The sequence below is a fragment of the Micromesistius poutassou genome, assembly GCF_964030765.1.
Source record: "Micromesistius poutassou genome assembly, chromosome: 10".
Lineage (NCBI taxonomy): Eukaryota > Metazoa > Chordata > Actinopteri > Gadiformes > Gadidae > Micromesistius > Micromesistius poutassou.
The window spans coordinates 9,425,630-9,439,805 of NC_140280.1; the positions used below are offsets into that span (position 1 = coordinate 9,425,630).

General features: G+C 48.5%; 1 protein-coding gene across 2 annotated transcripts in view; it reads left to right on the forward strand.

The window, feature by feature from the left end:
* Positions 1 to 9,533, forward strand: part of larp1 (La ribonucleoprotein 1, translational regulator) — a 51,961-nt gene extending 42,428 nt beyond the window's left edge. For both annotated transcript variants that reach the window (XM_084474063.1, XM_084474064.1), the window contains exons 13-21: positions 200 to 532; positions 2,355 to 2,478; positions 2,624 to 2,829; positions 3,915 to 4,021; positions 4,366 to 4,523; positions 4,794 to 4,938; positions 5,224 to 5,333; positions 5,443 to 5,570; positions 5,763 to 9,533. In XM_084474063.1, coding sequence (XP_084330189.1) covers positions 200 to 532; positions 2,355 to 2,478; positions 2,624 to 2,829; positions 3,915 to 4,021; positions 4,366 to 4,523; positions 4,794 to 4,938; positions 5,224 to 5,333; positions 5,443 to 5,570; positions 5,763 to 5,969 — 1,518 coding nt within the window. In that variant the 3' untranslated portion in view covers positions 5,970 to 9,533. The remainder of the gene's footprint in view (positions 1 to 199; positions 533 to 2,354; positions 2,479 to 2,623; positions 2,830 to 3,914; positions 4,022 to 4,365; positions 4,524 to 4,793; positions 4,939 to 5,223; positions 5,334 to 5,442; positions 5,571 to 5,762) is intronic.
* The last annotated feature ends 4,643 nt before the right edge of the window (positions 9,534 to 14,176 follow it).

The window sequence follows — 14,176 nt, forward strand, 5'->3', positions numbered from 1 at the left end:
CATTTGTCAGAAGAAAGAGAAACAATAATATGCTGTCGGTACAGTAAGGATGTTCATAGTACCAAGCACAAATTATTGTTAGGTTAACGCATTGCCCGTAAACAACAAGGACAGCTATGATAAGATGCTCCACAAGACTTCAGTACTATTTTCAAGCTTAAGGGCGTACAACATACAAGAAGTATGTCATTAATAACAGGAGGGTGGCGTGGAGCCCGACGAGCCCGAGGAGCTGGACTTCATGTTCGACGAGGAGATGGAGCAGATGGACGGCCGGCGGAACACCTTCACCGACTGGTCGGACGACGAGGACTCGGACTGCGAGATCGACGACCACGACGTCAACAAGATCCTGATCGTGACGCAGACGCCGCCCTACCTGCGCAAGCACCCGGGCGGCGACCGCACCGGCAAGCACACGGCGCGCTCCAAGCTGACCACGGAGCTGGTGAAGGTGATCAACGACGGCCTCTTCTACTACGAGCGGGACCTGTGGGATGACACCTGCGACCCTGAGTACGCCACCATCAAGGTGAGATCCCAACCCCAAACCCAGCCTCCAGGCCGTGTTTGTATTAACAGACAAATGACGCTGATTGGGCCAAAAGGTGGTGCTATAGCAATCGTCCAAAAACGCAAACTTTGAACAAGCGTATCTCGTGACACCTGTGACTTAGTGACTTTATGACTTTATCTAGTTTGTTGACATTTGTCTCATGTTAAACAATTGGTCCTGGGGAACCCATAATCTGTAACAAAGTGGTGGCTGACCAGCCAAATTTGCACAATCAACGTTGGGTGCCTAAAGAAAGGGCCTTTATTATACTTTATATAATATAGACGTCCAGTGAAAACGAAGACTCTCGATAACTTCAGTGATTGTGGCAAGGAATTGTGGCTTGTCACTAGAGAACGTTAAGGTAGGTGATGGCTCGCGGAGAGTGAACAGGTAGGGCCCGCCGTGTCACTTGATTCTGGGACCGCTAGGATTCAGTTTGGACTGATGCCATGGCAACAACAGTTATCCATAAATCGGCAAAACAAACCAAACAGTGATCACCTGAACCGCTACATCCCTGGTATCCTGAACGTCCCGTTTGTGTGACGGTACTAGCAAGGAAAGAAACTTTTGCTAAGGATGTATCAGAATACAATAAAAAAGCTTGTCCAAATCAGGGACCACGTTGTTAATGTGTTAGTGTTGTTAATATCCACTTGTCACCCAACATGTTTTTGAACATTTGTTCTAGTGCTTAAAGGTCTCTTTGAAAGACTGTCCACCGTCTCTCTCTGCCTAGAAAGCGCTCTGCTATGAGACCTCCTGGATCAGGGCGTTCTCTGAGGGCTTCCACACTGTGTTCTTTAAGAGTAGGTGTTTCTGCCCCGGGCTAGATGCCTCTGACATGTGTTTTTTATTATTATTATTATTCTGGATATGACAAAAGCAGCCGAAAGCTCCTGTCCTCGAAAGAGGTTTTGTTACTCTGAGGTCTTTTGTTGCGGCTGCTGGAGCCCTGCCGGCCCCATTGTTGGCCCCTTCTGGTGGTGCCCGGGCTCCCATGTGACCCGGCCCCCCCACGTGACCCGCGGCTCCAGCGCCGCGTGGAAGCGGGCCGTTGTTGATAAATAAACCTGGGGGGGCCGCTGGGCTGCCGCCTACTTCCTGGGGTCCGGCAGTGGGGGCTTCTAGGGACAGAGAGACGCAGACGAGATGGACTCTTACGCATATCAGGACCGCCCCGTCGCCATGGAGGACTCAGTGAGTGGCATTCTGAGACCAGGAGCTTTAGGACGCAGCACAGACCGGACATCTTTAAGGCCTTTCTAACAGTTTGTTGTGGTCGTTGGTTTGAGACTATAGAGCCCTTGAGGAGGTGGTGTATGTGAGGGTGTCGTTGTGAAGGAACCGGTTGGAGTCATTCATGGTGGTAGCGGAGTGGTCTGAAATAAGGCAGTTAGGCTAAAGCTGAGCACGCGTTGAGCTTCATCTGGTCAGGTCTTACGGGTAGGAGGACCTCATGAAGCGGTGCATCATGAAACTGAAAAGGGTTTTTCTCACAGCCATGTTTTGCTGTTGTATCTCCATATCCAAACTCCTCCAGGCAAGGTCGGTCAGAGCTCTTTGTGCCTACCCTTTGGGTTGTTGAGGATGTTTTGTTGCCCGTTCATCCATCAAGCTTATGTACTTTAAGAGGATATTTCCTGGTGCTGCAATCACTTTTTTTCAAGTTTTGTTTTAGTTTTTTCTATGTTTGATCGCAATTGTTTTATTTGTTTTGACAGTGAATCTCACCATACGGATACGGAAACAATGAGTTTCAATGAGTTCATACTGGATGTTGTGTGTTCCACAGCAAGAGGTGGAGAACTTCAAGAAGGTCCACCTGATCACCCGGGAAGAGTTTGACTGCTTGACCCCTGAACCGCCTATTGACCCCAACCAAGAAGTCCCCCCAGGCCCGCCAAAGGGCCAGCTAAGTAAGTGATTGTGTGAGATCCCCCCCAGTGATCAAACAATGACCAGGAAAACAGGAATTAAACGATGCGTCTATGAAGCCCAGAGCTATTTCTGTCCATGCTGAGGAAGAGGAGCATGTTGTGAGTGACGTCTCTCTGCCCCCAGTCCCCACAGACGCCCTGGCCAACAAGCTGTTTGGCGCGCCGGAGCCCTCCGCCATGGCCCGCTCGCTCCCCACCACCGTGCCCGACTCGCCCAACTACCGCGGTGCCCGCACGCCGCGCACACCGCGCACGCCCCACCGTAAGGACTCCACCATGACGCCGCGCTTCTACCCTGTGGTCAAGGAGGGCCGGCCGGTCGACGCCAAGGTGAGGCCTTCCCCCGCTTCTCACCGGGTTCTGACCCCTTCCGGGTCACAGTCCCAACCCCCTTCTGAAGGGGGTTCTGACCCCCTGCACGGTCACAGGGTCCAACCCACTTCAGGAGGGGGTTCTGACTTTATGTAGCGGGGGAAATGTCCAGGAGGAAGTGATTGTGCTGTAGGGTGAAGTGTGTCTGAGTGCACCGCGGTTAAAGAGTAGAGTGATCAAGAGTGTTATTACCTTTTCTACCGACAGTACCAGCTCAACTCGCGCGGCACAACTTGGTTTGGTTCCAGGCACGTTGTGTTTCCATCTAAAAACTAACCTCTCAACGTGGGCGGGTCGTAGAAAAGAACCTCTTCAACGTAGGCAGGTCGTCATTAGGTTTTAATCCCGGAAGATGGGATTCCCGGGAAATCTGATCAAGACTATTTCCTGATTCCCGGGAAAGGTTATGACGGGAAATGGGAAATTAAATTAAATAAAAAATGCAATGACTGCGCGTCTATTGTTGTCATACGATAACATTGATGGAGGCGAACTTGAGCCCTGGGAAAGGAACGACACAAAAACGAAACAGCGAAACGCTGATCCGTGTCCCCCTCAGGAGCGGGTCCGTGGACTCCAGCCACGCCGAAAACACACAACCACGCCGGATACACACAACCACGGTGGCCTAGCCCCAGGAAAGGAGTGACACACAAGGCGAAACGCTGATCCGTGTCCCCCTCGGGAGCGGGTCCGTGGACTCCAGCCACGCCAAACACAACTTTACTTTGAGTGATTATTCCTGTTTGCAGCCGCTGGCCAAGCAGTTGCCAGCAGCCTGTTAACGTCGCACAAAAGTACCAGCTCAGCTCGCTTGGAACCCTCGACGGAGGTGCTACTAAAAAAAGTACCAGGTACAAGGTACTTTTTTTGGCGCTGGAAACGAAAAAAAAAGGCGAGGCGAATTGAGCTGGTACTGTCGGTGGAAAAGGGGCATTAGAGAGAGTATTATCACTAGTGTGAGTCACCGTTCTTGGCTTGCTGATGGCTGGATGGCTTACCCGTGTCTAACCCCCCCCCCACCACCCCTCTCTTTCGTCCAGACCCCAAGGAAGAGGAAGACCCGACACAGCTCCAACCCCCCCATGGAGTGCCACGTCGGCTGGGTGATGGATTCTCGAGAGCACCGCTCCCGCACCGCCTCCGTCAGGTAAGAGGCGTCCCTGTGGTGTTCTACCCACAATGCACTGCACCATAGCAGTGTTTCCCACATGCCTGTCATGCAAATTTTTTTTCTTTTAGTAAGGCCTACGTTATTATTAAAAGACAAATGTCAAAGTAGGGACACTGAGTAAAAGATGCCTTTTAAAGTTAGACTAGGTATTAGATACATTGGATATCAATTTAAATCAGGACATCCGATATATGTACAGATTACGAACTTGCACTGATGGGGGCCCTATGTTTAGAAGCAAGACCTTAACGCTTCTACAGCGAACTTGGCTCTGACATGATGTGGTCCTAACCTCCACCTCTCTCCCCCCCCCCGCTCAGCTCCAACGCCAGCCCCTCCGAGGGCACCCCTGCCCTGGGCAACATCGGCTGCACTCCCCAGTCGCTGCCCAAGTTCCAGCACCCATCCCACGAGCTGCTCAAGGAGAACGGCTTCACGCAACACGTTTACCACAAGTACCGCCGACGCTGCCTCAACGGTATGATGACACGGACACACACACACATGGACGCACACACACAGGCTCACCGAGTCACGTTACTGATGGAGGTCTGTGAGTTCACAGACTTTGCTGTGACGGTTGGTCGCCTCCAGTCACTACTTCTCATTATTAATTATTATTATTCATTATTATTCCCTTCCCAAAGCCATCAGATAGATTCATCTTAGACAGGGGGAGGTTGAGCAACACACAAGATGATGTTAATAGTTTATTATTAACGAGCCTGCTGTCTCTCACCGCCATCAGAGCGCAAGCGCCTGGGGATCGGCCAATCGCAGGAGATGAACACACTGTTCCGCTTCTGGTCCTTCTTCCTGAGGGACCACTTCAACAGGAAGATGTACGAGGAGTTCAAGCAGCTGGTGGTTGAAGACGGCAAGGAGGGCTACAGGTAGGCTGCACCTCGGGCCCCCAGCTTCCGCCCCTTGGTGGACGCTTAGAGACCCACTGACTTTATTCACCCGCTGGTTGTGGCTGCAGCACGCAGTCACAGACTATACCAATATCTATAGAAATATGACATTTGTAATGTGAATAAAAGATGGCAATAAAATCATAGAGAATAAAATAATTGTATAAATAGGAATAAATTATTTTTATTTGCATTTCAATGCAATAGTATTCATTCTGTTTGTCCTGCTCCGAGAGCTGACCCGCCGCTGTGTGTGCGTTGCAGGTACGGTCTGGAGTGCTTGTTCAGGTACTTCAGCTACGGCCTGGAGAGAAAGTTCCGGCCTGACATCTTCAAGGACTTCCAGGAGGAGACCATGAAGGACTATGAAGCTGGTGAGACGGCGCTGCACACCATGGGCAGCACGAGGGCTTACAGTGAACACGGTAGTGAGTGTGGTAGGCTGAACTCTGACCCTTCCTGTCTGTTGTTCCTCTGTCCCAGGCCAGCTCTACGGTCTGGAGAAATTCTGGGCTTTCCTGAAGTACTCCAAGAACAAGAGCATGGAGATCGACCCCAAGCTGCAGGAGTTCCTCAGCAAGTTCAAGCGCCTGGAAGACTTCAGGATTGATGTGAGTGGTGGAGTGTTCTGTCTCGGGTCTGCCTCCCGCTGGTTCCCTTAGCGGGGCGTTCTTATTTCTGCACGTATTCACGTCTACAGTTGCTCTGTTTGGATCTGATGGATGATAGATGAACATGAAATAAACCAGCGCTCCCACTCTCAACACAGTCTCCCCCCCCCCCCCTCCTCCCTCTGCCCCCAGCCCCCCATGGAGGATGGAGGCCGCCGGAGACACTCCTCCAGCGGCGGGGACGGACGGCGCCGCCACCCCTCCCTGCCCTCCAGCCGACCCCACAGCCAAGCCAGCTCAGGCCCCTCCACGGCCCCGGGCCCCGTCAACCCCACCAAGGACGATGCCAAAAATGCGAAAGCTTCCGCCGCCGAGGATGTCGACAAGGCCGTGAAGTAAACCCTGCCGCGCCCGCAGGCCGTGATCCAGTCCGGCGGGCCCCGGACCCCGGGGGCCACCAGGGGTCCTCAGCTGCGGGGTGGGCCGGGGGGGGAGGTGGGGTGTTGTGGGGGGGGGGGGGGGGGGGGGGGGGAGAGGAGGCGGGTCCAACCGTACATGCAAGCCAAACGTTTTTGTTTTTTTATTTAGTTTTAATTTGTTTTTAAAATCCCGGTCATCGCTTTTTGTACCCGAGTAAGAGGGAAGAAGCGGCCATTTTGAGTTTGGAGAAGAGTTGGTGTTCATGAGCTGACGGGGGAGAGGAAGCGCACTCATGCACTCATGGCTTCTTTTTATTTGGGGATGGGGGGAAGGAATATAACTAAAATGGCAGATTTATCAATACTTTTTTTTTTGCTCCTGGGGATAAGATTTAGTTTTCCTTTTCTTTAAGGACTGACTATGGACCCACCCCTCCCTCCTCCCCCCCCCACCCCCACCCCCCACCCCCCCTCCGGTTCAGTTCCCACCCCACCCCCCCCCCCTTCCCCCCTGACCTCATTAGTTCTGAACCGGACTCCCCCAGGCTGGTAAACCATGATCCTCACCCACCATCCCTTATATGGTCGGTGCTTCCTTCAAATATGGGATTGGATGGGAAACTTGGAAATATTATTAAAAAATATTTTATTTAGCATTTAGGGCTGGACATTAAGATTGGAAAAAAATTACAAATTCCAATCATCAAGAAGAGGAAGGAAGAAAAAAAGACTATGAATCCCTCAGTTTGAACGTGATCGTTAAAAAGTTGCCTTATTTAAATGGTTTTACTGCTTCTAACTTGTGCCCGCCACCTTAACGTCAGTTGTACAGCATCAAAATGGCAGATCACGCAATATCAGTCACCACTCCTAACAGTGGCCACTAGGTGACACCCTTTTTACCTAGGAAAAAAAAAACCCTAACAAAACTCTCATGCTCCTGCTGTGACCTTTCTGTTTGAAAACCGTCTTCCAAGTATCACGTGGTCTGTTACAACGCCGCACCCCCCACCCCCACACACACCCCCCGTGGTGCCCCAGTCTTCAAATCGTACCGCTTCTCGTGCTACAAGGTCCCACAGGGTTGGGAAACGGGCCTACCGACCACGGCACACCCCCTCAACACAGCCCCGCCGCCCCCACCTCCCCTCTTCCACGGACCGTATGTAGCCAAGCATCCATCCGTCTGACATCCATCCACGCATCCATCCGTCACCGCCAGAGGCTGAGGGACTGGACACCAAACTGGGTTCACTTGAAATAATCACCGGCTTGGAAGAGTGGGTGCTGTCTCCTGGCAGGGGGAGGAGGTGGTGGCAGTTTGACGGGCCGGTACCGGTGCTCGGTGCTTTGAGAAGAGTTCCTTGGTGCCTTGCTCGGCGGCGCTGGCGTGTGGCCTCTAGTGTGGCCTCTACAGCGACACACGCTTGCTTGGTAGTGGGGGGGGGGGGTGGGGTGGCATCACCCATTGCAACTGCTCTTTCCCGCCGGAAACGCCTCGCCAGACACTCACGGGCACACGGAAATGCATCCTGGGAAGAAGCAGAGATACAGACGCTCGCCAACACGTACACATCGTCGGAACGCCCCCGGGCGTCTTTTTTGTTTGCGTTGCCTCAGCGGGACGAAGCATTTGTTCTGTTTGTGTACTGAGGACACCCTGCGACCGGCGGACCTTGGCCGGTGTCGCTGGTTTTGACACGTTTGTGTTTCGGATCAGAGGGAGCCGGTGTTTCTCCGCTCCGGTGCAGATGATATCAGCTAGAGTGGTTTATCATTATTTGACTTTTTTTCTTTTCCGTTCCACTAATGTAAATGTGAATTAGCCAGAGGAGGAGAAGCGGGTGCGGCCCCCGCCGGCTCTGTGTTGTTTATAGAACAGATGACTATATCGCCTTACATGTTTATCGGCTCTTCTTTTTAATGGTCTTTTTATCATTATTGTTTAACGCTTTTTAATTTACCATTTGCTGTGTTACTAAGCGATGTTACGGAAGTCTTTGGGTTTGTCTTGTCTGCGTCTGAGGACCGTAGTCGGGCTGTCTGCGGGGGGGGGGGGCGGGCAATGTTGCACGCTAGAAAAGGGAATGAAAAGCTCATCAAGGTGTCCCTGTTATTTTAAAATGAGTTGCAGAATTTCACATTGAAATGATAGTTTGCTTGTTTTTCCTTCCTTCTCCATGGATCATGTTACGATTGACCTGTTGCTGATCCGTGGGGAGGAAGGATATAACTGAAGTTAGTTTGGTAATACCCTCTCTAATGGCCATTTAAAGATTTGGAACACTGATTACGACAAATGAAAATCAATTGAACCAAATAATCTAGAGGAGTTACTATTTTAAACTCATTCTTTTGAAGACACGCCAAAAATTTGACCTACAAGTTGATGTCCAAATCTGCCAAAGACGTATGTCATTTAGGGCAGCCTTTTTGAATGGTGACCAATGTTTATCTTCAACCAAACCTCATTCTAAAGTCTTAAATGTTTAAGATTAAATTTGGGTCCCCTCAAAAATTGCCCTTGCTCTGAAGTGAGCAGTGTTCCCGGACGTACAGACGACCTCTTATGTTTCTTTTAGTTTTAAATGTGTTTTTATTTGAAGCCGCTTTGGTTTTTCTCAGAAGAAGCAAAACAAAAAAGGAGCCAACATTTATTTTATTTGATCTTGTTTTGTTGGTTTTACATACCGAGGATGGGCTGATTCTAGAGACTGCAAATAGAGATGAAAATCACTCATTTGATTACCGTGTTACTCAGCAATTAGCGTGGGGTGAAGAAAAGAGAAAAAGCTCCATGCATTACCTTATTGAAGCCTGACCCGGGATCAGTGAGACCTGGGATCAAGGGGACCAGGCCACCAGGGGGCGCCCCTTTTCAACACGACTCCACCAACCTGGACCGGCCCCCAGCTCAGCGGTGACCCCCCCCCCCCCCCCCCCCCCCCTCTTACCTCTGCACCCAACACAAGAGAGTTGTTCACGGAGGACGGCGTTGCTCCACTGACCTCTGACCCCCGTTCCACAGGAACGCGTGGCGACTCTCTGAACAAACTCTAGGTGGTGCTGTGACCACCGCTCTAGGTGTGGGCCGGGCTGGAGGGCACTGAAGAGATCAGAGGACGGGAGAGCCAGAGGGGAGGGGGGATCCATCTGACGGGAGTTTGCGGACCTCAGGAGGCGTAAGGCTGGCTATGATGACTGGAGACTGAAAAAAAAGAACAGGACAAAATTCCATAAAGCCATATAAAATAAGAAATAGCTGTATATGAACCATTAAAACCTGTTAATAGACCATTACCATTACAATATCTTAGGCTTGTCATGAGGAACAAAAAAAGACAAAAATGAGGAAAAAAGGAACAAAAAAAACAATGGAAAAATGTAAAATACTTGAATGAGATCTTGTATTATAACATTTAATATTCATAATATCTGCTTTGTAGGCTGATGTGATTCGCTATTAGTGTTATTTGTAATTTGTAGTAATTATGCTTTTCCTTAATAAAGAAAAAAAAAACACAAAATGGACAAAAAAACCCTACCTTCTGTTGTCACCGTGTGGTTATTCAGTGTGTTTGCACCCCATATTCCAAGTTGGTGTCTTTAGTCAGTCACCAACAAGAGATTGGCATTTAGTAAAAAGAAAAACATGCAATGTCTTGCGTTGATGTGTCTGATGACCTGCAGGCATGCAAACTAGTCACCTTTCAGCGAAATTCACCGTTTTTTTTAAACAAAATTGGCCACTTGTGTGATTCGTGGAGATCCATTGAAAAAACGTTGGGGGTGGGGGGCAGTGGCGTAAATATCGACGGTGCAGCTGTCCGGGGCCCAGACGCCGTCAGGGGCCCATGGAGGAAGAATATCTCCGTCATGATGAGTCTCGATGACGTTGTTTCAACTTTCAGCAGGAAAGAAAAGCAAGTTGACCGTAGCGTAGCATCACCATGTTTAGCAAGCATTAACAAAAAAGCGGCGCGCAAAAGAGGAAGGAAAAACAGAAGCAGGGTAAAACTAAAATGGCCAAGTTGGATAAGTTTTTCACTCAGACCCAGGCAACCACCCAGGCAAAAGCTAGCGTCCCGCCGGAGGCTAGCGGTAGCTTGCCAGCTAGCTCAAATGAAGCGGCTGCGGCATTGACCCTACCGCCGCGTCCCGCCTCTCCGGTCGGCCCGAAGGAGACTTGCCCGTCACCGAAGCTTCAGAGGTCGGAGTCGACGGACTCGGCTGTGCCCACCAGTGGACCTGTTGCAGGGATTATTCTGCCCACAGATCGAGGACTCTACATTACTCTGCCTCCCGACCCAAGACAAAAAGCTATATAATAGTGTAGCAGTATGGGCCTTTAATTAGTGCTGCAGTACCGGCCTATCACTGTTGGGTGCGCTGCCTATAAAGGTGAGTGGTTGCGCACTGGGAGCCCTCTTGCCTGGGAGCTCCTGGCTGCCCCGCCTCCTGTTATCACCGCACCTGGCCGCCTCACCTGATCGCCTTTTACCGGGATCGTGCAGCTCGCTGTTGTTTGGTATGTAGTTGTGTGCATCTGTGTACCTTCCAAACGTTGCACAAGTCCTCAACATTGGCTTTCATCCCTCAGGCAGTTCATTGGCCGGGTCTTCCCTCTCCCGTATCGGCCCCAGTTGTAGGGCGTGCGAGTGTTTTCCTCCTCTACCTGTTGCAGCGGGGAGCGATCAGCTGATTGATCAAGTTGCACTTGTAATTGTGCTGCTCGGTGCAAGTGATCCCCTTCCTCCCCGTTGATGTTCATTCAACTCCTGACGGTATGTGGATAAGTTGACGCTAACTCTTAAGTTACTACAGTTGTTGTTCAGCCTCTACAACAAATGTATGTATGTTTCTATGGCAGGGTTGACGTGTGTGTGGGCGGTCTCTGCCAGCACGTTCCCCCCCCCCTCTTCACGCTGCTGTTGGCCGGCTGCTGTTTTGTCCACTGGTTTACATAGCCAACACATCCATCCTACTCTGCATCTCCTACTGTGCTGTACCTACCACCGAGTATGGTGATTGTTGCCTCATCCGCATTCTTATTATCTTAATCTATTCATTTAACCGACTCCTAACTGATCTTATTGATGATATTATTTGTGTTTTGTGGGTTGCTTTGCATGTTTGTTTTGGTTTAATTCGTTTTCTTAGTTATTTTGGTTTGGCTTAATTGCTTTACTTATTTAGTTGGATTTATCAGTTTGGATAAATCTCCATTACTTTTGATTTCATTTCTTTGTTAGTTTTCTTTTGTTTGCATTTATTGGGTTTGTTTATTAAGTGATTTAACCCTGATTTAAACCCCATTTAGTTATTTGCCCTCTCCTTTTTGTGTATTGTGTTTGTTGTGTGTGTGTGTTCGCTTTAGTGTGGTTGTGTGAACATATTTTATTGAGGAGTCATGTTTAAAGCTTATATATATTGTTAATTAAACGAAATTGAATTTGTATGCTGACCCAGTCTCAAGCTTTCACTAGTAAACAAACTTGTGTGCTTTAACTTTTAATCTTAAAAGTTAATCTAACTCTCCAGGTGAAATTCCTGGGGTGGCGTTGTTGGCAACTTGTCACTAGTTCCTTAACTAAACATCATCTTATATTGGTCCCTCGACCGTCGAATGCCACAATAGCAACTGGTTCATGTAGGCCTACCGGACCATTCCCCAGAGACAAAAAGCAAGGAAACAGGTGTTTCTCTGAGAAATACTACACCACCACTACCAAAGTAGGTATCAAACTCCCGCGACCATGGCTGTGCTATTCGCCAACACTGGACTGTGCCTATTGTGAGCCGTGCTGGCTGTTTGCAGACCGAAGGGCACCTTTCTACAGTGATGCGTGGGTCAAAGGAGTACGAGACTGGCAACATTTATCTGCGAGGATTGAATCACATGCAGAATCTCAGATTCATACCGGAGCGTGTGCTATATATGAACAGTGGAAGAGCGCAAAGCCAGTAAGATGAGCTTCGAATGAGTGAGTACAGCTTCTCTTCTCTTTTGTGAAGTGGAATGTGTGTAGTTTTGTTAGTGTCAGCTATATTTGAATGTTTGATCGTTTGGAGACATCATCAGGCTGTGGTAGTTTGAGCCCAGGTCAGGGCAGGCTGTTAGATAAGTGTTGATTTGAAGCTTCGGCCGCAGTCTGTGGTGCTGAAAGGATGGCTTGCAGGATGAGTGTGTGTGGTGGTGCCTTTATCATTTGTTTACCCATGTGCGATTGCTACCCCTACTCTCATTGGCTGAATCGTTGAGAACGTTTTAGACTCAATCAATATAAGGTCGCGGGGAGACAAAGCTCTGTTGGTTTGTATATTTTATTTTCGTAATGGTAGGAAAAAACAATACTTTATTAAAGCATGCAATTATGATGTAGAACAAAATAAAAAGAAAACAAAGTGCTTGCATGATATTGAAGCCTACAGCGATCGAGTTAACTTGTGTGGTGTCATGTCATTTGTTCACCCATGTGCCATGGCAACGCGATTGCTACCTGCTGTAGTAGTACTCTCATTGGCTGAAAAAAATATTTGCACCGGGGCCATCACCATGATGTTACGCCACTGGGGGGGGGGGGGTCTACAGTCTGACGAAAACGAGACGATAACTAAATGAAAAAATACGACGAAATCTTTTGACACTTTCGTTAACGAATAAAAACGAGACGAAAATGTAAGCGGGACGATTTGGGAAGCGATCCAATCAGAACTAAGCTCTTTATGTGGGGAAGCCCGGCAGGTCAACTAGCAGGCGCTTGCTGCGTCGCAAGCAAGTGTCCCTTTGTAAACAGTTTGGCGCAACAATCACCGGTTAAAACACAACCAACTTGAAGTCATTGGTAGACGAGTCATCCCAAAATTCACGCAAAGATAAGCATCCTTAAACAGTTTTTTCTTTCAAGCTAATGTTATGTGTGTTTTTCGCTAAAATTGGAATACAATAGGCCTACAAGCTGAAAGAAACCACCGCTGTCCTGTAACGGTACCGGAGCTCTGTGCTGTCGACACCACAGCGGGGCACAGAAACACAGGATTCACTGTGGTTTCTGTGACATGATAAACACTAAAAATGAATAGGCCTACTAATGTTTTATAAAGAAAGCTATCTTAGTGGGAAAGCCACGCAACAGATAGCCACGGTTACATACAGTAATGTTCTTATGACGGGAGAAAGGAGCAGAAATATAGTATAGAGACAACTTGGAGCTGTGTGTGCGCGTATGTTTGAGTGAGAGACGGGAGTAAATGAGAGACAGAAAAATCGGACCCCCTCCATTCTACCTCACAGGTACAGAAGGCCTCCGACAAGGATGGGCCACTGAGTGCAAAGCTAGTGCATCCCAGAACAACAGACCAAGGAGGACGCGGAAAAAAAATAAATAATAAATAAAAATAATTAACTCCGGGGAGTTAAAAAGTAGGTAGGGAGATATATATATATATATATATATAAAAAATTTGACCTGCGCAAGCATCTTTTTTTTTATATATATATATATAAAAAAATTTGACCTGCGCAAGCATCTTTTTTTTTTGGACCTGCGCGCAAAAAAAATGCGTGCAGGTCAAATTTTTTTTAATTATTTTTTTATATAATTATTTTTAGATATAACTTTTTTAATATAATTTCTTTTATATATAGATATTTTTTTAATATATATTTTTTAATATAAGCTCATTTACGTGAATGTGTAGATCCAAAGAGTTTTATTTTTTAATGGGGGGGGAGAAACGACGGCTGACCGACCAACCAATCAAACAACCATAGACTGTATAATAACCAGGGGTGCGCATAACTGGTACGCAAGTACGCATGCGCGCCCATAATCAGCGATGCGTAACGTCACTTGTGCCACTACAGCGCCCTTGCGTAACTCACCGTCAGGTCATCAAAACAAAACTACACGTGTATCTTGTACTACTTCTGCGTCTCCCCACCTGCAAAAAAAAAAAAAGGCAAAACGAGCCGGAGCGCTGTGTGCACCGCTGTGTGCACCGCGCGCACACTGGAGAACTGCGCAAAATCAGCTGATCGCAATATCCGTCACTGTGAGACACCCTATCGCTCCGTGGCAGTGACGGACTGGACCCCCCTGTCAACAATCCTGCCCGACCGAAACCAAACACTCTCCCCCCCTTATCATTAATTAATTAATTAATCGCCTTTATTATTATCAAAAC